Below are 25,206 nucleotides of genomic sequence, written 5' to 3' on the forward strand. Positions count from 1 at the left end.
GGAACTCAAAGAGTAATTGTAGAAAGAAGGTATTGTAGAAACAAATCTAGAATGTTTAGCTGAAGCAAGGATGTTAGAGACTTTAAAAGACCAAGCTAAGTAGTTTTTACTTTATCCTAGAGGCCATCAGAAGTCATGGAAGACTCTAAAGAAGGAAATGATAGAGTTTGAATTGTATCTTGGTGAGATTATTTGGCAGCTGTGTAGAATATGAATTGGAAAGGGGAAAGACTAGAAACAGGAAGAACAAGGAGGAGACCTTCAATTGGTATGTGTGGGGTGACTATGAGTGGAGAGGAGTGGGATAGATGAGACAGATATAATTACCAAGACCTGATAACTGATTGGATACAACCAGGGCAGGGATAAAGGAGAATAGAGAGACAGGATAATTCCAAATGAATTTGGGTGATGAGAAAGCTGTTGATACCTTTAATAATAACAGAAAAATGGAAATAAGGGAGAGTTGAGGGAGGGTCAGTTATGAGTTACATTCTGGACATGTTGAATTTGTGGTACCAGTTGGACATCCAAGTGGAAAGGTACAAAAAAGCTGTTGATGGTGTGAATTTTCAGTACAACACAAACTTGTGAAATTATTGCTTTATTGAGCCACCTCAAGGAGACTTGAAGAAACAAGAAAAAATTGGAACAGCTTCTTTACAGAGATCAAGAGAGAAATTAGGGATGCATCCACATAGAAATAATTGAAATCTATGAGAGCTTTTGATAGCAATGGGTGGAATATTAATTGGGAGAAAAAGACCCAGCTTAGAATCAGCCTTGAAGTTAGACAGATTAGGGAGGTAAGTGATAGATAGAGATGATCAAACAAAGGAGTTTGATGAATAATGGTTAGACAGGTGACTGATAGAAGAAAACTAGGTTGAGAGGAGAGAGTGGAGAGAAAAAGACCTTTTTATTTAACAATTAAGGAATCTTTAGTTATCTTGGAGAATGCAGCTTCAGTGGAGTGTTAGTGTCAGTAGATAACTACAAGAAGTTAGAGACAATGAAGGTAACCCATAGCTTTTTTTTCCCTGTAATTTGATTACAAAAGTTTATAGGTTAATAGATTTAGAATCTGGCAAGGTTAAATGAATTAAAAAGAAGTTTGTGAGAGACTTTTGCAAGGAAATGATATTAGTTGATTGATAGAAGATGAATTAGTGAATAAGAAGGAATTGAAAACAATAAAGGATGATCAAAGGAGCACATTTCCTTAGGTAATAAGAGGGGATGTGGTGAAATGATAAAGTAGGATTACAGATTTAGGGCTCAAAGTGACTTTAAAAGTAACTTAGTCCAACCTTGTCATTTTAGTGCAGGAAAGATTAAAGCCCTGAAAGATTAAGTTGCATGGCCAAATTCACAGTGGCATTAAATGGCAAAGGTGGGGTTATAGATTGCTGACTACACATTCAGTGTATTTTCCATTGCATCATGCCTTGGCAAGAAGAGTGATTCTTGATCATAGGCTGCAAATATTGAAGATATGAAGGTTATGATGGGGGAAGGGTGAGGACTGGAGGGAGAACAGGGAATGTAGAACAGAGGAGAAGAGGGAGTTCCAATGACTAGGCAATCAGAAGAAAATTCTTCTGGCTCCTCATCTTTGTTGAAAGAAGAAACAAAAGAGTTCCCCCATACCATGTCTATGTTAATCTATGTTACATAAACCAAACAACAAGACAGGTAATCTCTATTGTATTCTACCCACTACCCCTCTATTATCAAATCTCTTTAAAAGTCATAGAATATCAGACCTAGAATTTCACTTATCCATCTAATCCAAAACCCTAGTTTTTGTGGGTGGGACTCTTAACAGAATGGGACAATTAAGTGAAAAGAGGAACCATGTTACAAAATAATCACAAGTCTAGTAACCTAGATTTCAAACCTAGTTTTGCCACTTACTGCTTCTGAACATGCCATAGCCTCTCTGAGTTTGGTTTATGTAATATAGATGGTATGTGGGATGTTCATGAAGGACTAACATTTTTGGTGTGAAGGTTTGCTGAGCTCTTTTCAAGACTTCTCATCCATCTTTGGTGTCCATCTGTCACCCAACCTTTGGCTACAGCTTGCCCCTTAGCCATACTCCAGCACAACTGTATCTAAATTCGAGAAGGTGGGCTAAATCAAATTTACGGTAATTAACAGGCCTCAAACCTGTTGGTGAATTAGTGTAGTGTCTTCCCCAAGTATGTGAAGACTTCTCCCACTCAAATGGGCAGATAACAATTTGTTCCATAACAACAGCCATGAAGGTGTACCTGCGGGGTGTCTAGACTTTGCTCAATCATCAAAGATGCCAAAGTCATCCACTTTATCCCATGAAGTCTTGATTTTTGTTTTACCCCTGAACTTCAATGACTCTGGAAGAGAGAGACTGAAGACTTTGTGCAACTCTGCATTACTTACATCTAATTCATGTGCAAATGAATGTATTGTCATTGGTTAGTTGACCACCCTGACTTTGGATAAGAAGTTGGACTTGGAGTCAGGAAAACTTGAGTTCAAATTTGATCTCAGACATCTATTATCTGTGTGACCCTGGACAGTTCCCTTAATTTTTCTTAGCCTCCCTTTGTTCATATGTAAAACTGGAAGTAGTAATAGCAACTACTTCACAAGATTGTTGTGGGGATCAAAATAGATAACATGGGAGATCCTTTGCAAACCATAAAGCATGAGATAAATGATAGCTATATTTTGATTTCTTTCTTTGTTGTCAAATAGAAGGTGAACCATGGCTACCACTACCAGAAACCTAGTGGAAGAGGGGCAGGTAGAAACTAAGACTTTGGTGATTGGATTGATATTCTTTATCTTTCTTAGAGTTGGTTTTGTGTTAAAATTATATCTGTATCTTATGTAGGAGACAACTAGATGTCTCATTGGGCAGAGTGCTCGACCTAGATTAGGGAAGATCTGAATATAAATCCAACTTCAGGAACTTGCTAGCTCTGTTACTGGGCAAGTCATCTAACCTTTGTTTGCTTTAATCCACTGGAAAAGAAAATGCTAAACTACTCTAGTATCTTTGTAAAGATAAGAAAGATATGGTCCACAGGGTCACTAAGTCAGACATGACTAAACAACATTACATATCAAATATTACTATATTTACAGTAGTAGTCAGATATCTGGTTTCGGAAAGAAGATGGCATAATCCAAATCCCAGAAATATTGCATGACCCTGGATAAGTCATTTAACTTCTCAAGTACTCCAGGAAACTCTCTGAGACTGTAAACTGCAGAGAAGTTTATAAAACTAATGGGGGGAAGCCTCAGTTGATGCTGAATCAATGAAATCACAATTTTCATATTTTTACATGCTCTAATTTTTAAAAGTTATTTTTTGGAGAGGGGGAATCTTGCCTCATATTTGGAGAAGAGGGTTTAGGATTAATACACTGCCATGAATAAATTGAAGAATGTATTACTCAACATTGAAATGGGCTATACTTCACTGACACAAACAAAATCTGTTCTTTCAGCCTACATTGAGATCTACAAGACTGAAAGGAAAGCAGCTTTTTTCCCCATTCAGTATGAGACCAAAAATTTGGGTGAATTTCTTCATTTAACTCCTATGAAAGAGAATATATTTCAGATATGAAGAAGTAATAGTTCAATGTTTAGGTACTGCTTTTGGAAAGTGATCAATGAATTCCCTATCAATTGTTGGTTAAGACTACCAGGGTCCACCCCCTCTGTACCATATAAGGCAGAACAAGCCCTTGTAAGTGATTGATAGGGAGATTTATTTTTTAGGTGGTTGTTGTATGTTTAATCATTTTTTCTTTCATTTGTGTCTGACTCTGTGACCCCATTTGGTTTTCTTGGCAAAGATACTGGAGTAGTTTGCGATTTCCTTCTGCAGCTCATTTTACAGAAGAAACTGCAGCAAAGCAGGTTAAGCACTTTGCCCAGAGTCACATAACTATTAAATACCTGAGGCTTTATTTGAACCAAGGTCTTCCTGACATCAGACCCAGCACTTTCTTCAGGTAGCCATTGGATTAAACATCATCTAAGACCATTTCCAACTCTAAAATCCATGATTTCATGACCCCTTCTTCCAAGGTGACCCTCTCTAAGCTTCAGAATCAGTACACTTACCTATCCCTTCTGAAACTATACAAAAGTTCTTCAAAAAACATGAAATATTCTACAAATGGAAGGTATCATCATCATAATAAAGTAGAAGTGTGGTCTGGTGGTTAGAACAAAGACCAAGTATGAAGAGACTTGGGTCCAGTGCTTGGCTCACTCAGAAACATGCTGAAAGCACTTTGGCAAATCTCCTTGCCTCTCTGGGTCTCAGCTTTATAAAAGAAGGTCCCCCCTTCTTCCTAGGTAGGTTGTGGTATACATTTGCCTAGAATCAGAGACTACTAGAAATAATTGAGCAGGATGAACCCTTAATAAGTCACAATGCCTAGCTCTCCACCTTTAGATATGGCCATATTTAAATTATTCCAGACTCATTCCAGTGTTTAACAACCCTCCCTATAAGTCTGGGAAGTGCTTTGAGATGTTGAAAAGAAACCCAGAGTAGTATCACTTACTTCCTTTGGAAATCTTAAGACTGTTCTCTATGCCTGAACAGCCTCAGAGACTTATAAAGCCTTTATAAATCTTGAACCCTTGTGGTCAATCCCTTCTGGAGGAAGGGTACTGCTTGGGAAATTATATTCAAAACAAAGACGCCCTAGAACTTTAGAGAGTTGTGTGCCTCTCTTTAAATACAACATTCAGGGAATTTGGGTAGATATAATTTTCACTTGTTAATTTCTTTGTGAATTGTTATTTTAAAAATTCAATTACATTTAATACCTTTTGGCTAGTTTGTGCTTTGTACAGTAAGCCAGCCAAAAAATCCCTTTCTCTTGAAGAACTTGTAACATGATACTACAGGCAAGTACCAGCAATGAAAAATACAAGGCTTAAGTTAGCTATTATTTTAGAAGTTAATATCTTTTTCTTCTACAAAACATACACTAGGTCTTTAATACACTAATATTTGAGTTAAGGTATACTACCAGAATACTAGCAATTTTAAAGTGACCACTATAAATTGTTGCAATATAAACTCCAGAGCAATTTTATTAATATTTTTAATGTATTCCCATGTGGAGACAACATATGTTTTCTATGCACTGATAAATTTATGGTTTCGAAAGTATTCTATATCAGGTTATTATGATTGTTGTAATGAGTAGGAAGTACATAGTTGTGAAACAACATTTTCAGATTCTCATATGCTTTAAGAATCATTAGCTTTCACAGTCAGTGGAATAAAATTAAAAATCTGAAGGCAATACTTTTCTATTTTGGCTACCATGGTTCAAGAGTTATTTCTAGAGTAAGCTGGCAAATTCCTGTATAGGAAATTTAGGCTCTTGTGTCCTTAACTTTTAAATAACTTGCATTTCATTTTTTGCCTGGTTCATAAAGTGGTTATTTATGTATGTATTAAGAGACTATAGCACAAACCATATCAAATCAGGCCAGTCAAGGGATTGACTAAGTGTTGAATTTGAAAAAAAGGTTCTGCTTAACATAAGCAAAATGAAATAGTGAAGAAGAGGAAATCTTCCAGAAAACTTAGAGATAGAGAGACAAAACCCTTTGTATTGAACAAAATTTAAGGGGCTGATGGGTACCCTAATATATCTCTTGGTGATTTATATTGAATAAATATATCATGTAATTTGTTATATAATTTGTTGAAGTATAACTCTCTTTGTTACAGTTGTATTTATATTAGTGATGAAACATTGCTTTCAGTTTCAATTGACCAAATTCAGAACTCAACCTGTTTTATTTTTCCTTTCTCTACTATTTTGCTTATAATTGGGACAAGTTGTCACTAAATCATGATGATAACTGAGTTGTGGTAATATGGTCCAATTAATAAGCTTTTATCAAAAATATAAATTTATCTGAGAGAGATAAATTTGTACTACCTTCCTTTAAAAAGTAATACATGGTTATTCTTTATTAGAGTAACTGAACTCAAAGTTATATAATAACTTTCTGAAGAAAATACTGACACAATTTAGCACCTTTCTCAATTTCAACTAGACTATTCATTTCTTATTTTCATTCATAAAACTTAAGCAGATTGCTTTCTTGCAAATTGCCATAATTCTATTAATTTAGAATTGGAGGACAAGGAGGGAACCTGTAGGATTTCAGTTCAATAGGGAGTCAAAAGTCCTTGCTTTACAAAAGCAGCATGTGCTATCACCTTTCCTGTTTTAGAGAAAGTAATCTTTTCTAACTGTTTGGAACTAATGAGAGGACTTTGATTTACCTTTTCTCCTCTCTTCTTTGCCTTCTCTAAACACAAGAGACTGTTTGATACCATTACACAAGAATATCTACTTTCTTTTCCATTGGAAGGTAGAATTTTCATAGAGATAGAGAAAAGGGAGGAGGAGGAGGAAAAGAAGGAGGAAGAGAAAAGGAGAAGGAGAAGAGGAGAAGGAGGAGAGGATGAAGAGAGGAAGAAGGAAGAAAGAAGAAATTTAGTTGTTAAAAGTCTTAGCTATATTCCTTGATCTGATTACTGCTAATACAACTTCAAATGGAGTCATAATTATTGACCATATTACACTCTGGATCAAATAAAAATTGCAGAGATTTCTAGATTTCTAAAAACCTTATATATCCATCAGGACCAAATATATTAAAACAATTTAAACATTTAATAATGTTTTAAAATCATTCAGCCAAATTGATTTCATCACAGTTATACAAAAACATAACTAGATTTATGTACCCTTACAAGAGACTTACAAGCAATTTTTTTTTGATTGGATGAATAAAGAGGCTGGTTGCTTCTAAACAATGAATGAAATCCATTTGACACAGCTAGACTATACAGATCTTCTCTGAAGGGGACTAAGTGCTTTGCTTTCTGAATTTAGAGTCAGAAAATAGGGTTTAATTCTAAATCTGCTGCTTACCTGGACAATTCTTTTAAACTTTTCTAGATGTTCTAGTTTCTTTATCCAAAAAAAAATGGATTTGGAATTCTTATGTTCTTTCCAGGTTCTGTATCCTGTAACTTATGCCTAGACTGAAGCAAAATAATCTTACTTTACTAGGTTCAAAATAGCATGCAATTAGTTATCTCTTCTACATCATAGGGAATGCCAACATGATCTGGGAATATTCATGTAACATTTTTTAGACCTTCCCTTAATTTAAGAGAAGTCTGAATTTTTTCTTTTTCTTTATGGAAGTGTTTACAGTATTAAAAGGTAAAATGTGTTGATATTATACAATATTTTACATATATTTATGCAATTTTAAGTTTTCAAAATTTTTCTTATTTACTAATCTTCATGTGTCATCTATGGCTTCTACAAAACTCAAAAAAATCACATTTAATTTATTATATTGATATAGTGAATGATATATTGAAACCACAATGGGGAAAGTTGTAATGTGGAAGAGATAATTGTATATAGCACTTCAAGGCTTGCAAAGTGCCTTTCATAAGTTATCTTACTTGATACTCATAACTACTATCTCATAACTATGAGATAGAGGTGCTGTTGTTAATATCTGCTTTAGAGATGAGGAAACTGTCCATTGTCACAAAGTTAATATATACCTCTGAAGGGATTTGAAATTAGGCATTTCAGATTTCCAAATTCAGCACTCTATCCACTATACCACCTACAAGATCATTTCCTTTTTAAGAAAAAAATTCTTTTTTTATTATTCTTTTTATTTTATTTTTAAATTTTACCCCAGCTAAATGCAAAAGCAGGGTTAAATATTTAATTTGAAAACCTTGAGCTTCATATTCTCTCCCTTCCTCCCACCCCACTCCTCCCATTGAAAAAGCAAGTTTCTTGATGTAGATTAAAAATGTGTAACCACAAAACACATTACTACAATAGTCAGGTTGTAAAAATGACTATATTTTACAATATGACATAATACTCCCACAAACAAAGAGAAACCACAACAAAAATAAAGTGGGGGGAGAAAGTGTGCTTCAGTCTGTATTCAGACACTGTCAGCTCTTTCTTCATCATAAGTCCATCAGAGCAATTGCTTCAATATTTTTCCCATGGTTGATATTGCTAATTATATTTTCCTCTCTCCTATCCCCCACCCCTTTTATTTCATTCTCTCTCTCCTTTCACCCTGTCCCTTATCAAAAGTGTATTGTATCTAACTACCCTTTCCCTCAATCTTCCCTCTTATCTATCACTTACAGCCCCCCATCCCCTTTCTCCTATGCCTTTCCTCTTCTACTTTCCTCTAGGGTAAGATAGATTTCTATACCCTATTGAGTGTGTATGTTATTTCCTTTCTGAGCCACTGCCTATGGGATTAAAGGATTGCTCACTCCTCCTCACCTTCCCTTTCTTCCACTTCATTGTAAAAACTTTTCCTTGCCTCTTTTATATTAAATAACTTACCCTATTCTACCTCTCCTTTCCCTTTCTCCCAACTATTTGGTTTTTACTTACTCACTTTATTTACTTTCTTGCCCATTAATTCCATCTTTTTAAAAAACCTTCAAATTAAATTCCCTCCTGTGCTTTGTCTATATATACTTTTTTCTAACTGCCCTAATAAAATGAGAACATTCATATGAGTTATCAGTATCATCTTCCCATTCAGGAATACAAACAATTCAACATCTTTAAGTCCCTCATAATTTGCCCTTCCTGTCTGTTCTCTCTATGCTTCACTGGAGCCCTGTACTTGGATACCAAATATTCTGTTTGACTCTGGTCATTTCATCAGGGAAATTTGAAAGTCCCTTATTTCATTGAATATCCATCTTTTCCCTTGAAAGAGTATGTTTAGTTTTGCTGAGTAGTTGATTCTTGATTGTAATCCAAGTTCTTTTTCCTTCCAGAACATCACATTCCAAGCCCTATGAGCCCTTAATCTAGAAACTACTAAATTTTGTGTTATTCTGACTGTAGCCCCACCATATTTGAATTGTTTCTTGCTTGCTGCTTTTGTAATATTTTCTCTTTGACTTTGGAGTTTAGAAATTTGGCTATAACAGTCCTGACAGTTTTCATTTTGGGATCTCTTTCAAGAGTTGATAGGTGGATTCCATCAATTCCTGTTTTACCTTCTGCTTCAATCAGGGCAATTTTCCTGGAGAATTTCTTAAAAAATGAAGTCTAGAGTCTTTTTTTGGTCATGACTTTCAGGTAGTTCAATAATTTTTAAAATTATCTCCTTGAGGGGCAGCTAGGTGGTACAATGAGAGCCCTAGTGTTGGATGCAGGAGGACCTGATTTCAAATCCAGCCTCAAACATTTTATAATTATCCAGCTATGTGACCTTGGGCAGGTCACTTAACCCCATTGCCTTGGGAAAAAAAAATACTGCTCCTGAATTTGTTTTCCAGGTCATTTGTTTTTCCAGTGATGTATTTCACATTTTCTTCTAGTTTTTCACTTTTTCATTTTGTTTTATTCTTTCTTGATTTCTCACAAAGTCATCAGCTTCCCTTAACTCCATTCTATATTTTAAGGAATTATTTTCTTCTGAGAGCTTTTGTATCTCCTTTACCATCTGGGAAATTCTGCTTTTTTAAGGCATTCTCCTTATTGTCCTTTTGGATTGCTTTTACCATTTGACCTAAACTGGTTTTTAACATGTTATTTTCTTCAGTATTTATTTGTATCTCTTTCACCAAGCTGTTGACTTTCATGATTTTCCCTGCATCACTCTCATTTCTCTTCCCAATTTTTCCTCTACTTCCCTTACTTATGTAATGTTTCAATATGTTTTTTGAGCTCTTCCATAATCTGGGACCAAATCATATTTTTCTTGGAGGTTTTGGATACAGAAGTTTTGACCTTTTTATCTTCTGAGTGTATTTTGATCCTATAACCAAAGTAATTGTCTATGGTCAGATTTTTTTCTTCTGTTGTTTGCTCGTTTCTCCTGCCTATGACTTGATTTTAACAATTTGTTAAGGTGGAGCTCTGCTTCTGGGGTGGTGCTTCTGAGGGGTTTTGCAGGTTTTTCAGGGCCCCCCCCCTTCAGGGACCTCAGTTTCTCCAAGATCTTATGAACAGCGTTGACTGCTTTCCTGACCTGTGCTCTGATCAGTGAATGATCATAAGCACTCCCCCTGCCCTGGAGCCTTGAAGAGAGTCCCTGCTCTATTATGGCAGGAAAACTATGTTATCTGAGACTAGAGCTCCAGACTGCAATCTAGATCTAAGTATAGACAAAGCCAGAGTCCTGCCTCAGGGAGAGCAAAGAGATCTCTGCAATCTCCTCCAAACCCCTTACCATCAATGGACTGAGCAATCTGAAAGTTGCCTGGTCCCTGCCAGGTGATTTCCCAGGTCTGCTCCTGGTCCCAAGGGGCTGGGTCTTTGCTGAAGCCTGTGCTGAATTGGGCTTCATTTTCACTCTGGTGGAGCAGAGTTTTCTCACTGAGCTTCCTATTTGACTTTGGCAATCCCTGGACTGGGAGGTCTGGAAACCGCCACCGTTTCCATGGACACCCCCTACCCCCAAACCCAGGCACCCCTTGGACTGTTCCTGGATGATTGGCACTATTTTATTCTGGCATGACCAGGGCTACACTACTGTTACCCCAGTGTAACAGACCTTTCCAGGAGATCTTCCAATTTGTCTTGGAGTGGAAAATTGTTTCACTCAGTCTTTTTGAGGGTTTTGCCACTCTAAAATTTGGCTAGAGTTATTATTTAATGGTATTTTGAGTGGTCTGAGGGAGAGATTGTGGGAATTCCTGCCTTTACTCCATCCCCTACAAGATCATTTCTGATGAAAATTATTGAGGCTCTATGTTTGGCAATTGGAGTTGAAGATGTGATATAATATAAGGGACAATGTATATGCAAAAGCTGAAGACACAATATGAGGGACAATACATATGTAATGTATGTTGGGATACCTGTTCTAGGAAGGTAATATAAATAAGATGCAGATTTTCAGGTTTACAATGAAAAAAATAATTCTCTTGTTATTTCTATACTATAAATATAGGTTCTGATAATAAGTTATGACTCTTAGTTTTGTTTGCTTAACTCTTATAGAGAAACAATAGAAGGAAAGTAAACACTAAAGTCCAAGAAAGAATTAAGGAAAGAGAAGAATAAAGGAGAAATTTATGAGAATCTATGTTCCAAAATAACCTAAGAGATGATCGAGAAATAGTGAAAACTTTAGGCTATATATTTTGTTGTTTTTCAACCATTTCAATCATGTCTGACTCTTTGTTGACCCCATTTGGTCTTTTCTTGGCAAAGCTATAGAATGGTTGATGAGAAAACTGAGGCACAAAGGGAGTTAAGTGACTTGCACAGGGTCATACAGTTAGTAAGTGTTTGAGACCCAATTCAAACTCGAGTCTTTCTGCCTCCAGACCAGGTGCTCTGGTTTATATATTTAAAATCTATTAAATTCCCAAATATATATGTGGAATCATCCCTAGACATGTAATTAACTGAGTATACTTCAAATACACTAGACTTGATCCTAATATAGACTGGATTTGTTTTCAAAAATTCCTCAGAACTATAGGTATTATAATAAAATCAACTTGTTAATTTCAGAGAGAACTTGCAAGAAAACATATAAAGTCCAAAAAACACCCAGGAGCTTCATTATAACATGTCCCACTCTAGCAAAATACTCAACTTAATGCAGAATCATCTGGGGCCTATTCAGGGAGTTTTGTTGCCAGATGGTTCTTTCAATGCTGGTCTCACCTTTTATTCAGATTGACAACATATAGATTGGGGAAAGGGGGAATATATAGAAATTTATGGGTTAAAAATGCAGACACATATCTTCGAATTTCTATTGTTTTCAATTAATGAATGAATTTGTGAACCCTACTTTGTTTCCTTGTTTAAAGTAAAATTTTGGCATAAACTTGATGTAATAACAGAAAATGAAGAGTTTTTGCCAATTGTACCAAACTATCAAAATCCTACCCTGAATATAAGCCCCTTGAAACCTTCTTCATTATCTCTGTCCTTTCCCTTAGTCATCTGACCAGCTCTGACCTTTCTTTCCTCTAAACTCCAATAGCACTTCCTTTCTATCCCTCAGACACAGAGTAGGGTTATGAATTGAGGGAACTTTGGAATCAGGATATTGTGGTTTTAAATGCCACTTTAGACACATCCTAGCTGTGTGAGATTGGTCAAGTCTGTAACTCTCTCAGTACCCCCAAATCACTTCTCTAAATCTTAGTGAGACAGCTTCTTGGGAATCTCCCTTTATGGCTGAAATCACAGACCATGACTACCCCCTCTATTCCCCCAAACAGATTGTATTGTATTTACATATCTTATATCACCTAGAAAACTGTAAGCTGTCTGAGGTTAAGGATCATTCCTTAGACATTTTTGTGCCACTTTAAGTCTATGCCAGACAGACAGAAAGGGGCTTATTAATTTTTTTTGAATCAATTAATAACATCCTTTCCACTTGTCCACCCCCAAAAGTTCTCCCTTTTAGGTGACTGGAACATCTTTCCGTATATGCCAGACTAACAAATATTTAAAATTATTTGAAATTGTGAAGAATTTTAAATGAGTAAAGAAGGATTTAAGACATAAAACTGTTCCAGCCCCTCCCAAATAAGCAGACTCGTGGTTTCCCTTGACCTTGGGTTTTCCCTGGTGAAAGTGCTCTCTGAGAAGTGTTTGGCTAGGCGTCAAAGGAAAAGAAGAAGCCAAAGAGGACAACCACGCATTGCTCATTCCCACTAAAGAGGAAGGAAAGAAATAAAAGCTTGACCACATCATCCACTTCTAGACAAAGTTTACATCATAATGAGTGACATATTTTAGATCATGCACAGAGGCAAAGAGAGACCTTGGATCCTTTGAGTTCTCTTCAAACAGGATTTTTTAACCTATGTATGTTATGGATCCCTTTGGTAATTTGATGATGCTAAGAATTCCTTTTCTAAAATATGTTTTTAAATGAACTTAATAAAATTCATAAGATTACAAAAAGACACCAATTATACTGAAATAGAGTTATCAAAATACTAGGTCCAAAGTTAAGAATCTTTGCCAAAAGAATTATAGAATCATCCATGGTAAGATATTAGAGACAAAGGAAACTCTGGGGGGAAAAGTCTTAGGAAACATGGGGAATGAAATATATTCTATTTTTGAAAAGACTTCGGGGAGGTAAGATGCTATGGAAAGAGATGGGTAAGATTTGTCTTACACCTTGATTCTTATCATTAAGGAAACTTCATATTTATTTTGTTCTGAATAGTATATCTCCTGCCTCCATTAAATCTTACCCATCATTTTTAAGTTTGTGACAATGTGTTCCTGAAGGTTTTATCAAGCCAAAGGAGAATGAGTTCTGATAGACTTTACAAAGATTGGACCCAATTATAGGTAGTTATCCTAAGATCAGAAAGACTTACTGACAAAAGATTACCACTAGGTCATGAATTTTTTGTGCCTAAAGTAATTCATGAAAAAAGACTGGGAATTCCCTGAGGTCAAGTTTTGGTCTTTGTGTTTCCAAAATGTTCCAAAGGAACTTGCAGACATTTATTGCATGATACCTTGTATGTAGTGGTAGTAGACACTTAATAAATGCTTGTTGAAGTGAATTGAAATGAAAACATCTACTAAATTAAGGAAAGGTATATACTTTGTCTTAATGGAAGCATACCCATTTCAGAACAGACATATGTTCTCTGGGATTGGGTCAACCGTGTGGGGAAGAAAATAAAGTTGGAGACTGAAGAGTCAGGCAGATTAAGATTTATGGCACACCTCAAAAAGAAGGAAATCACAGTCTCTTTTATTATTCATTTATCTGTTCACCTGAACCTAATAGTAGCAGGAATGTTAGGAGAATTAGAGGAGATAATGCATGTCAAGAGACCTGTAAATCTTAAAGTACTATATAAATGTGAACCATTATTTTTAATAATATTTTATTATTAATAAATACTTATAATAATGAACCTAATTTTATGTAACAAATGTGCTAAATGAGCATACTTTTTTTATAAGTAAAGGAATATTTACAAAGAAATAATGTACATGTGCAATCAAAGGATTTATTATTTTTGTAACATTAAATTGGAGAGCAGTTTATTTTGAACATAAGTAAAGTAGTTTACAAATAGAGCATTAAGGTTCATACAGTACTGAATTTGAATTTGGTTTTGACTTCCCCAGCTGTTAATGCCTTCTCTTCAAAAGATACCTTCCCTGAACTCTAAATTTATTTTGAATCTAATGATGAATTTATCCATTATTTTCTCCAATAGAATATAAACTCCTTGAGGAAAGAGAGTTTTTGCTTTTACTTTGTATCCCCAGTCCATAAGATAATGCCTAGAACTTTTTCAATGTTTAATAAATTCTTGTTGATTGAATGACAGTGTTTAAAGCTAAAGGCTTTGAAGGGTGAAGTGAAATGCTAACATTCCATTCCATTAGAGAAAGGAATTAAGGTGGGGGAAAAATCATTTATTAAGCATCTGCTATATGTTCCAGGCACTATACTAATCACTTTACAAATATTCTCATTTTTGATCCTCCAATCAGTCCCTGCATTTGCTATTATTATCCCCATTTTATACTTGAGGAAACTGAGGCAGATATAACTTAAGTGACTTGCCCAGCATCACACAAGAGTCTGAGGACTGACTTGAATTCAGGTCTTCCTTGGTTCCAAGCTCAACACTCTATCTATTATGCTATCAGTTTGTAGATTGAAGAGAATGTTCATAGATGTGGAATTGAAGAGACCCTGGAGATCATCTAGTTCTTCAGTTTCATTTTAGAGCTAAAGATAGAGAGATGAAGTGATCTGACCAAGCTCATGTCAGTATAGTTTTTACAGAAAATCTTTGCTTGTGGACAATCATGATTTTTATTCAAACTCTTTTTACTTTTTTTCTTTACCTAGGAGCTGTGAAGGGCAGAATATTCGATACAAAACCTGCAGCAATAATGTAAGTCTTGTAATGTAAAAAAAATTCTAATGAAACTTTTAAAAGACATATTATTGTGATATGCATTTAAACTAATGGCACATAATACTCTTTCCTCACTCTCTTGTTACCCATTTAAAGAGATTTGACTGTTAGCCTAATTGACCACAGATTTAGAATTTGCCCTTTGTGGATGTATGCCTTACTGCCAAATTGGATACAAAATATTTCATGTGAATTACAAGGAAGTTACACATTTAGAGAGAATTCATAGAAACCTATCCTGAATTGTTTAACATTAAGATATTTTAAAAAGATGTTTAAGACTTCCTTTTACAATTTTTTAAAGTAGTAAAACTCAGAAAGAATAAAAGAATATCTTTTCTTCACACAATGTGCTCATCAGTTTAAGAGGATCATTTAACTTCCAGTACTTAAATTAAGCACTTAAATTAAGATGCTAATTATGAAAATTCTTTAGTTACTTTCTGTTTAGTCTAGAGTTATGGGGATACTCTTGATAATGTATGTAATAGGCAATGCCCTTAAAATTTTTCTTGATAAGTGCTGTTGTTTTTTCCATGAATCCTTCAGAAGTTCTAAAATATATCCATATTTAGAAATACCTCCACATCTGTCTAGGATAAAACTTTGACTAAAGCCACACCTATATAACTGTGGTTAAATTTAGTCAGACCAAAAAATTCATCCTGGATTGAGCTACCTTCTTACAATAGGCTGGGGCAGTTTTCCTCTGCTGGCCACAGAATAGACTGTTAATGAAATGATTTCCATAAAATGAAATGATTTTTTTATGTTTAAAGAGAACTGAAAAAAAGGCAAAGAAAATAACTTATCAGGAATAGTTTGGCAACTGTTGTTTTCTTTAGTATCTCCTTAATCAGAAAGAGCCACTTTTCTTAGGCCCTGGAAAAGGCATAAAAGAAGACATAGAAAATTCATCCAGTCATTCAGAGAGCATTTATTATATAGCTTACTATGTGATAACCACTGTTCTGGGGGCTGGGGAATACAAAAACAAAAGTTAAAAATCTTTGCCCTCAAAGAACTTACCTTCAAATAAGGGAGATAATATGTACATGGATTAGTATTATTTTATATATAATACATTAATATAAGGCAAGTAAGGATGAAGGGAAGAACATTATACCTGAGGTGGCACATAAACTGACTTGAAATTAAATAGAAATTTGACCTTTTAGGAGTCTGTTGCAAGAGTCCAGACTTTGCCCTCTAATCAGGCAACACAAGGTAAATTCTGCTCTTTCATGCTAATACTATTGAAAAAATAAACAGTCTTAGCAATATATTGTCTTAATTTCCAGAATTAAGTGCTTTCTCTGCACTTTGTTGCCTCCCAATTGGAGCCTAGGGGGCACCTTGACTAATTGTGCTAGATCTTTGTGCCGACGTGGCTTGTTTTCAGTCACAACTGTTGCCTAACCAACTCAATCTTTTTGCTGCTTTATATGCCAGCATAATAGAATAGGAAATTTCCTGTGTTTGAAACCCAGAAAACTGGAAGGTCATCAGAAATCCTACTCATTTCCTTTTGAGTAGTTTCCAATCAATCAACAAGCATTTATTAAGCTTTTATATGTGTTGGACAGAATGATGGACCTGATTCAAGAAGTCCTGAGTTCAAATGGTGACCTTAGAAACTTACTAGCTCTCTGATTCTGTACAAGTCACTTAATGCTTTTTGCCTCAATTTCCTCATCTGTAAAATGAACTTGAGAAGGAAATGCCAAATTACTATAATATCTTCGCCAAGGAAACCCCAAATAGGGTCACAAAGAATAGGGCACAACCAAAAATGCATTATGCCGAGCAGAGGAGAAACAAACCAAACCACAATAGAATAGTTCGTGCCTTCAGAGCACTTACAGTCTATCCCCAATAGTTACATGCACAAAGCAATAAAATTCATTGAATATTTTTTGGATAGCTATAAAGACTAGAACAATGAAGAACTAGAGAGAGTATATGAAACATCATTCCTGTTCTCAAATACCCTCCTTCTTGCTGAAGAGAGAACTAAGCAAATGTGATCAATACATAATAAAAAGACAATAGACATTTTGAAGCAACTGCTTGTTTTTGAACTGGAGAATGGCATGTTGAAAACTATTTTAGGAAGGTCAGTTGGATGACAATATGTACTGACTCTAGAGTCTAGACTTCTAGAGTTCTTAATCTTTCTGTGTCCGTTGATCCTTTTGGCAGACTGGTGAAAACTGTAAAACCCTTCACAGAATAATATTAGTAAATTCATGAAATAAAATATTTGGTATTATAAAGGAATCCAGTTTAAGTGAAATATAACTAACAATATGTATTTTTAAAAAACTACAAGTTTAAGGACACCAGATTAAGACTCTCTAGGAGCCACCAGATAGGAGATCATTTGCATATCAAGAGAATGGAATATGAATTCCTCTGATTAGCTTTTAAAGCTAGATTAGAAATATGGTGGTATTCTTTTTTATAGATAGACATGTATAAAATTATGTTAAACGTATTTTTGTATTCATTATATTGTGAAAGACAAATGAAAGACAAAAATGAGAAAATTAAAACATAAAACAAATCAAATTTTTTAAATGGAAAATACTATGCTTTGGTCTGCTTGGTGACTCTAATTTTTCTCTATATGTGGATGATACTTTCCATCACAAGTCCTTTAGAATTGTCTTTGATTATTGTACTGCTGAGGAAAGCAAAGTTGATCATATTTGATCATGTAAATCTTTCAGGCTTTTCTGAATTGGTTCATGATTTCTTTCAGAACAATAGTTGTCTACATTACATTAATTTACCATAATTTGTCCAGCCATTCCCCAGTTGATGGGTATCTCCTCAATTTCCAATTCTTTGTCATTACAAAGAGAACAGCTATAAATATTTTTGTTCATATGGGTCTTTTCCCATCCCCACTTTTTTTTTTATCTCTTTAGAATACAGACTAAGTAGTGGTATTATTGGATTAAAGGGCAAGTGCAATTGTATTGCCCTTTGAGTGTAGTTCTAAATCACTTACCAGAATGCTTAGATCAGTTCACAACTCCACCACAGTGCATTAGTGTCCCAGTTTTCCAACATCCTCTCCTACATTGATCAGTTTCTCTTTTTGTCATATTGACCAATCCGATTGGCATGAGGGGGGGTACCTCATGGGGTGGATAGAGGATTGGCCTTGGAGTCAAGAGATGGGAGTTCAAATCCAGTTTCAGACACTTGCCACTTACTAGCTGTGTGACCTTGGGCAGGTCACTTAACACTGATTGCCTTACATCCAGAGCCATCTCCGGTTGTCCTGATTCATATCTGGTCACTGGACCCAGATGGCTCTAGAGGAAAAAGTGAGGCTGGTAACTTAGCACAGTAGTTCCTCATTCAAATCCAATCAATGTGCTTGTCATTGCATTACCTCCTTGATATTGTAGTCTTCTTCAAAAATGAAGGACAAATATTATTTAATTTACATATCTCTAATCAGTAATGATTTAGAACATTTTATTCATATGACTATAAATAGTTATAATTGCTTTATTTGAAAAGTGCTTGTTTATATCATTTGACCATTTATCAATTGGAGAATACTTGTATTCTTATACATTTGATTCATTTCTCTATTTTAAAAATGAGTCCTTTATCAGAAACACTACCTGTAAAAACTGTTTCCCAACTTTATATATTCCTTCTAATCTTGCTTGCATTGGTTTTGTGTAAAACCTTTTTTAATTTAATTTTTTAATTTTTCATTTTAATAATGTAAATAAGGGGATATTTTGACAGAAATAGGAAATTGTGAAGAAGAGAAGAGAGAAAAGAGGGCTATCAAAATGCTCTGGTTTTGATGTGTTGATTTTTACGAGGCCTACAGAACTTCCAGTTTGAAGTACCTAAATGTTAAGTTGATAATGCACAACTGAAGATCAGAAAGGAGACTTGATGTAAAACTTTGAGAGGAAACAGCATTTACTTTTGTCATATGTGATTACAACTCATTGCTGTGAATGTCAGCGGGGTTCTTGTGCATGCAAATAATCTGCAAAAAAAGAGAGGGAAGAGAACTATGATTAGAATTAGGAGCCATCAAATTTGTTCATGAATTGGTCTATAGCAAATGATATGGATTTTTGGTGACTATATTTTAAAATATAATATTTTTCTTAAAATATGCAAAGCCAAGAGATTCTTCATTATTATGTATGTGTATTGCATATACCAACATGACCTAGTAAAAAGCTCACACTTAACTTGGACTCAGGACGTCTGAATTATACATGTTTAATTAATCCTTTGCTTCTCAGTTTACTCATCTATAAAGTGAAGATGGTAAAGAAGTTGATTTCAAAGTCTCTTTTTAAATCCAAATCTTACGAACCTTTGAGATTCCATTAATTTTGCATGACCTTGAAAAAGTTATTTTCCTGGTCAGGCCATCAATTTCATCATCTCTAGATTGATGATTTTTGGTTTAGGGCCATGCTTCCTAGACTGTTCCATGGAGCCCTAGAATAGGGTAAGTAGGGATTCTGAAAAAATTTGGAGGTTAGTGATATGTTCCCATGAACCATTAAATGTAAAATTATATATTTATACAAAATACTTATAATGTGCAACAATTTCTTGGTATGAAAATAAGCTTAATTTTCTTTCTGTTGCTCCAGAGCTTCTCCAACCCCATTTATCCTGGCATTGTTCCAGACCCCAAGATTCCTCAGACCTATATTTATGGGTTTCATCAATATATTTCAAGTTCCAAAGCTTTATGTGGCCAAATTAGTTTGAGAAACATTGGATTCTAAGGTCTCTTCAGGCTTTAACATACTGTGATCCTCTATGATTCCATTAACTTACTTAGAGGAATGGTCAATCAAACTGCAATATGTAAATCCTCTTTTTCCCCTCTCCCTCTACAGGAAATATTTTGTGGTCCGTTTGTGCAACCACAAGTTAAAGCTGTAGGTACTATTTGCGATTTAAAAGTGTATGAAGTAAAAGTCTTCAATAAGAGTTGACAGTTTGTGTTATACAATTTTTAAAAGGAATTTTCAGAGGTCAAAAAATTGGTCATTAAAATGCATAAGTTTTACCCAAATATATTTAAAGACCAGCAGTACTTGTCAAGCTATTTAAGTCTCTTTAGCTTAAAAATTGGGTCTATTTCATCTTACATCCTGTGTATGTAAGGCTTATTTGAACCCCTTGAAAGATACTGGCTGTTTTTGTATAACCTTGTACAAGAGGTGACAGAAATGGACTGTCTGTAAATGTCATTTTGCCATATGATCCATGCTACTTCTGAAGCTTGTATCAAGTACAGATGAAGCACAACTTTATATGTCACTTCTATGAAAAGAACAAGAGTCATTTGACCATGAAATTGGTTTCATCTGGATTTGTAATTGAATAGCAGGAGGTTCAACAAGTTTTAGCAAAGTAGTTCTCAGCTCAATAAGCTCAGGCAGAAACGTGTAACTCAAAGTTTCCATAAATGAAAAGCATGTGAATTTTTAATCTGCAATTGACCTTTGTAATTTTTGTTTTTTTTTTAAAAATACAATTGTTTTGGAGATGATTTTATTTAAAAGGCAGACATTTCATAGGTTTTCATAAATACTTTGAAAAATAAGTTAAAATAAAACATTTGATTCTTCATATCTTTCCATTTTATTTTTTTTTTCAGTTTTCAAAGAGTCTATCTCACATTTGCCTCTTTCTTCAAATCCTTCATTCTATTAGTCAAGCAATAAACATTTTTAAGTGCCTACTCTGAACCAGACAAGCACCATGCTCCTCAATGCCTGGGAATATGTAGCTTTTCTTTTTTTTCTTTTTTACTATTCCTCATGATCTTCAAACACCCTGTACCTGAACATTCATCAGTATCATTTGGGAGGCTATTAATGACATTGAGAGGCCATACTGCTGCCCCTCTAAAGAAATAAGAATAAACCATTGTGCAACAGCTAAGTTTTCTCTTGTCCTATTCCATTTAAAACATTCAGACAATAAAGAAAACAAGGGAAAAAAGGAGTTTCCTTTTAAGCTAAAGAAGTAAAGTAGTTGTAGAGATAAATTTTTAAATCACTAAAAGTTTGCTACAGTGATTAGTTTGCATAAAATGATATGTCATAAAACATATAACTTTTTCAAAGCATAGGGAATTAGGTGGGAGATGTGAATTGCAAAGTGAGAAAGTCTTTTGATTAGAAAAAGACTGTCCTAGGATTAGGATCATTAGTGTAAGTTACTATGAACATTTCTCTGACACTCCCCCCTAAGATTCCCCCAACCTCCACCCCAAATAGAGGAGCTGTTTAAAGTTGAGAAAAATCATATGGAGCTAAAACCATGTGCCCTTTATAACCAATAAACATTTGTTAAGCATGTACTAGATGTCTGCTACTAGATCAGATGCAAGTGACACAAAGACAAAATTAAAATCATCTTTGGCATCTTAGAGTATATCTTTTGTCAAGAAAGATGGCATATACATGTCTAAATACAAGACAATTTATTGGGGTGGGTGGGCACTAATAACTGGGATTAACTATAAAGGTCTCATGCAGAGATGAACTTGGTAAGAAAGTAGCCATTCTGAAGCAGCTAAGTGCCTATGAGTCAGGAGAACCCGAATTCAAATCTAGACTAGGCACTTACTAGCTGTGTGATCCTGGGCAAGTCACTTAACTCTGTTTGCCTAAATCCAGCATCTTTGCTAAGAAAATTCCATGGACTATATGGTCCATGTCTATGGGTCACAAAGAGTTAAGACATGACTGAATGCCAGCAAGAACAAGAGGGATAACAAGAATCAGGAAGTTTATGCTCCTCAAGGGAACAACCTGGACAGAGACCCAGAGATAAGAGACAGAAAATAATGTGTGCAGAGCACCAAGAAAGGCCATTTGATTGTGCCAAAAAATGTCAGGGGACATGCCAAGGGAATAACTTGTGATAATGTAGGAGGAAGTCAAGCTGTGAAGGGTATCAAATGCCAGAGAACAGAGTTTTTTGGTGAGCTTCACAGTTATTGGAGCTTATTGAGCAGAGAAGTCACATGGTTGTGTCAGGATTCAAACCCTGGACTTCTGACTGCAACTCTTAGATTCACCATGCTGCCTAATTAAACTAGTTTTATTTTAAAATTTAATATTATTCCCTTAAAACTTTATTGAAGAGGTACAACTATTTAAAAGATTATTGAATATTAGGTAGTTCAATTCTAGTTATCCTTCCTCTATATAATGATCATCTTAGTGGGTTTTTGAATCATTTAGTATTTTTATTGCCTATAGGTCCTTAACTTGTGTAAACATTTTCTTAATTGGCTTCATGGAAGAATCTTTATCAAATTTTTATTGTTGAGTTCTTTTATCCTATTTGATTCTTCATGATGTCATCTGGGTTTTTCTTGGCAAAGATACTGGAGAGGTTGGGCATTTCCTTCTCCACCTCATTTTACACATGAGAAAACTGAGACAAACAGATTTAAATGACTTGCCCAGAGTCACACAGCTAGTATCTAATAAACAAATTTGAACTCAGGAAGATGAATCTTGCTGATTCCAGATCCAATATTCTGTCCACTGCTAACTTTTAGAAGCTAATTATCTTTTAGAACAAACCTTTACTTTTAAAAGTTTTTAATGAAACAATAGACATGTTTTGATTTGCCATTTTAGTGAGAATTCTAGGGTAGTTCAACTTAACATTTAGTAAACCACAGCGGGCCCCACATAAAATCGTATTGTGGGTCAGTTCTCAGGCTGCTTTGAACAGCCCTATTTTAAAAGACAAAGCAACAGTAATTGAAAATTTGATTTGCAAAAATCAAAAATTGATATGCAATAACAAAGCAACAGAAATCATATGATCATCTCAATAGATGTTGAAAAAGCCTTTGACAAAATACAGCACCCATTCCTACTAAAAACACTATAGAGCATAGCAATAAATGAATTATTCTCTATCTGAAACTCTCAGCAAGCATTATATGCAACAGGGATAGACTAGAGGCATTCCCAATAAGATCTGAGGTAAAAAAAGGATGCCCATTATCACCACTACTATTTAATATCATATTAGAAATGTTAACTTCAGCAATAAAGAAAAGAAAAAGAAATTGAAAGAATTAGAATTGGGAAGAAAGAAACAAAACTCTTACTCTTTGCAGATGACATGATGGTATACCTAGAGAATCCCAAGAAATCATCTAAAAAACTATTAGAAACAATTAGCAACTTTAGCAAAGTCATAGGACATAAAATAAACCCTCATAAATCCTCAGCATTTCTATATATGACTAGCAAGATGCAACAGAAAAAGCTAGAAAGAGAAATTCCATTTAAAGTAACCTCAGACAATATAAAATACTTGGGAGTCCACCTGCCATGGCAGACTCAGAAACTCTATGAAAACAACTATAAAACACTTTTCACACAAATAAAATCAGATTTAATTAATTGGGCAAATGTCAACTGCTCATGGATAGGCCAACCTAATATAATAAAAATGTCATGTCATGGAACACTATTGTTCTATTAGAAACCAGGAGGGATGGGATTTCAGGGAAACCTGGAGGGATTTGCATGAACTGATGCTGAGTGAGATGAGCAGAACCAGAAAAACACTGTACACCCTAACAGCAACATGGGAGTGATGTTCAACCTTGAAGGACTTGCTCATTCCATCAGCGCAACAATTGGGAACAATTTTTGGCTGTCTGCAAAGGAGAGTGCCATCTGTATCCAGATAAGGAGCTGTGGAGTTTGAACAAAGTACAAGGACTATTCTTTTTAATTCAGGAAAAAAAACCCAGATGTTTTATTGTTTGATCTGGTTACCTCTGAGAATTCTGTTCTCTTTAAGGATATGATTTCTCTCTCATCACACCCAATTTGGATCAAGGTACAACATGGAAATAAAGTAAAGACTGACGGAGTGCTATCAGTGGGGTGGGGGTGGGGGGAGGGAAGCAAGATTGGGGGAAAATTGTAAAACTCAAATAATATCTTTAATAAAAATTTTTTAAAAAATGTCAATATTACCTAAATTAAACTACTTGTTTAGTGCCTTAGTAAACTTCAAAATAAACTACTTTTAATGAGCTAAAAAAAAGTGTAAGTAAATTCATATGGAGAAATAAAAGTCAAGAATATCCAGGGATTTAATGAAAAAAAGTGCAAAAGGAGGTGGCTTAGCCTTACCAGATCTAAAATTATATTATAAAGCATCAGTCATCAAAATTGTCTGGAATTGGCTAAGAAACAGAGTGGTGGATTAGTGGAATAGATTAGATGCAAAAGAGACAGCAGGAAAAATGATTATAGTAATCTGCCATTTGATAAACGCAAAGAGTCCAGTTTCTGGGATACTCTCTCTTTGATTAAAAAAAAACTGTTAGGAAAAGGAATTCAGGAGCCAAGATGGCGACACATGGAGGCAAGAATTCCTGGAAACTCATTCCCCAATAAACTCCAAAAGCCATCAAATTATGACTCTAGACAAAATTTAGAGGGACAGAACCCAGAGAAAGACTGGGTGATAGAATTTTCCAGTCCAAGACAACTTAGAAGTTCCATGGGAAAGGTCTGTTTCACCAGGACTGGGGGATGGAAAAAAACACTGTGATCATAACCAGGCCAAGTACATAGATCCTGGAATCACCTGAGTCTGTGGCAGAGGGGGCAGTTTCCAGAACTCCTGACCCCAGGATCACTGGGAATAGTTTAAAGAGGTGGCGAGAGAACTCTGCTGCACCAGAGTGAGTGTGGAGCAAGCATCAGCCTCAGAGCAGCCCAGCAGTGAGAACTTACAGTGGGAAGCGAGGCTGTACCTCCAGAGAGCAGCCCACAGACAGTAAGGGGGTTGAGGGAGACTGCAGAGGTCCCTCTGCTCTCCCTAAGACAGGACTCAGCTGTTTGCCCACACCTGAATCCAGGTTGCAATTTGGGCTCCCATACCACCAAACCTGAGCAGGGAACTCTCCTCACAGCTCCAGGGTAGAGGGGAGTATCTTTGGTCATCTACATATCAAAGCACAGGCAAGAAAACAGTCAAAGCCTCTCATAAGACCTTGAAGGAATTAAGGTCCCAGTGGGGTGTCCCCAAAACCCCCCAAAGCCTTGGAAGTATGGTAAATCAGTCATAGGCTGAGGAAATGAGTAGACAAAAGAAAAAGAAGAATCTGACCATAGAAA

The 25,206-nt window shown here is 35.3% G+C and overlaps 1 protein-coding gene across 2 annotated transcripts in view; it reads left to right on the forward strand.

Moving 5' to 3' along the window:
- The window catches only part of ADAMTSL3 (ADAMTS like 3), a 713,745-nt gene that overhangs the window by 312,158 nt on the left and 376,381 nt on the right, over window positions 1-25,206 (forward strand). For both annotated transcript variants that reach the window (XM_074233985.1, XM_074233986.1), the window contains exon 5: window positions 14,947-14,992. In XM_074233985.1, coding sequence (XP_074090086.1) covers window positions 14,947-14,992 — 46 coding nt within the window. The remainder of the gene's footprint in view (window positions 1-14,946; window positions 14,993-25,206) is intronic.

This window comes from Macrotis lagotis, chromosome 4 (genome assembly GCF_037893015.1).
Source record: "Macrotis lagotis isolate mMagLag1 chromosome 4, bilby.v1.9.chrom.fasta, whole genome shotgun sequence".
Lineage (NCBI taxonomy): Eukaryota > Metazoa > Chordata > Mammalia > Peramelemorphia > Peramelidae > Macrotis > Macrotis lagotis.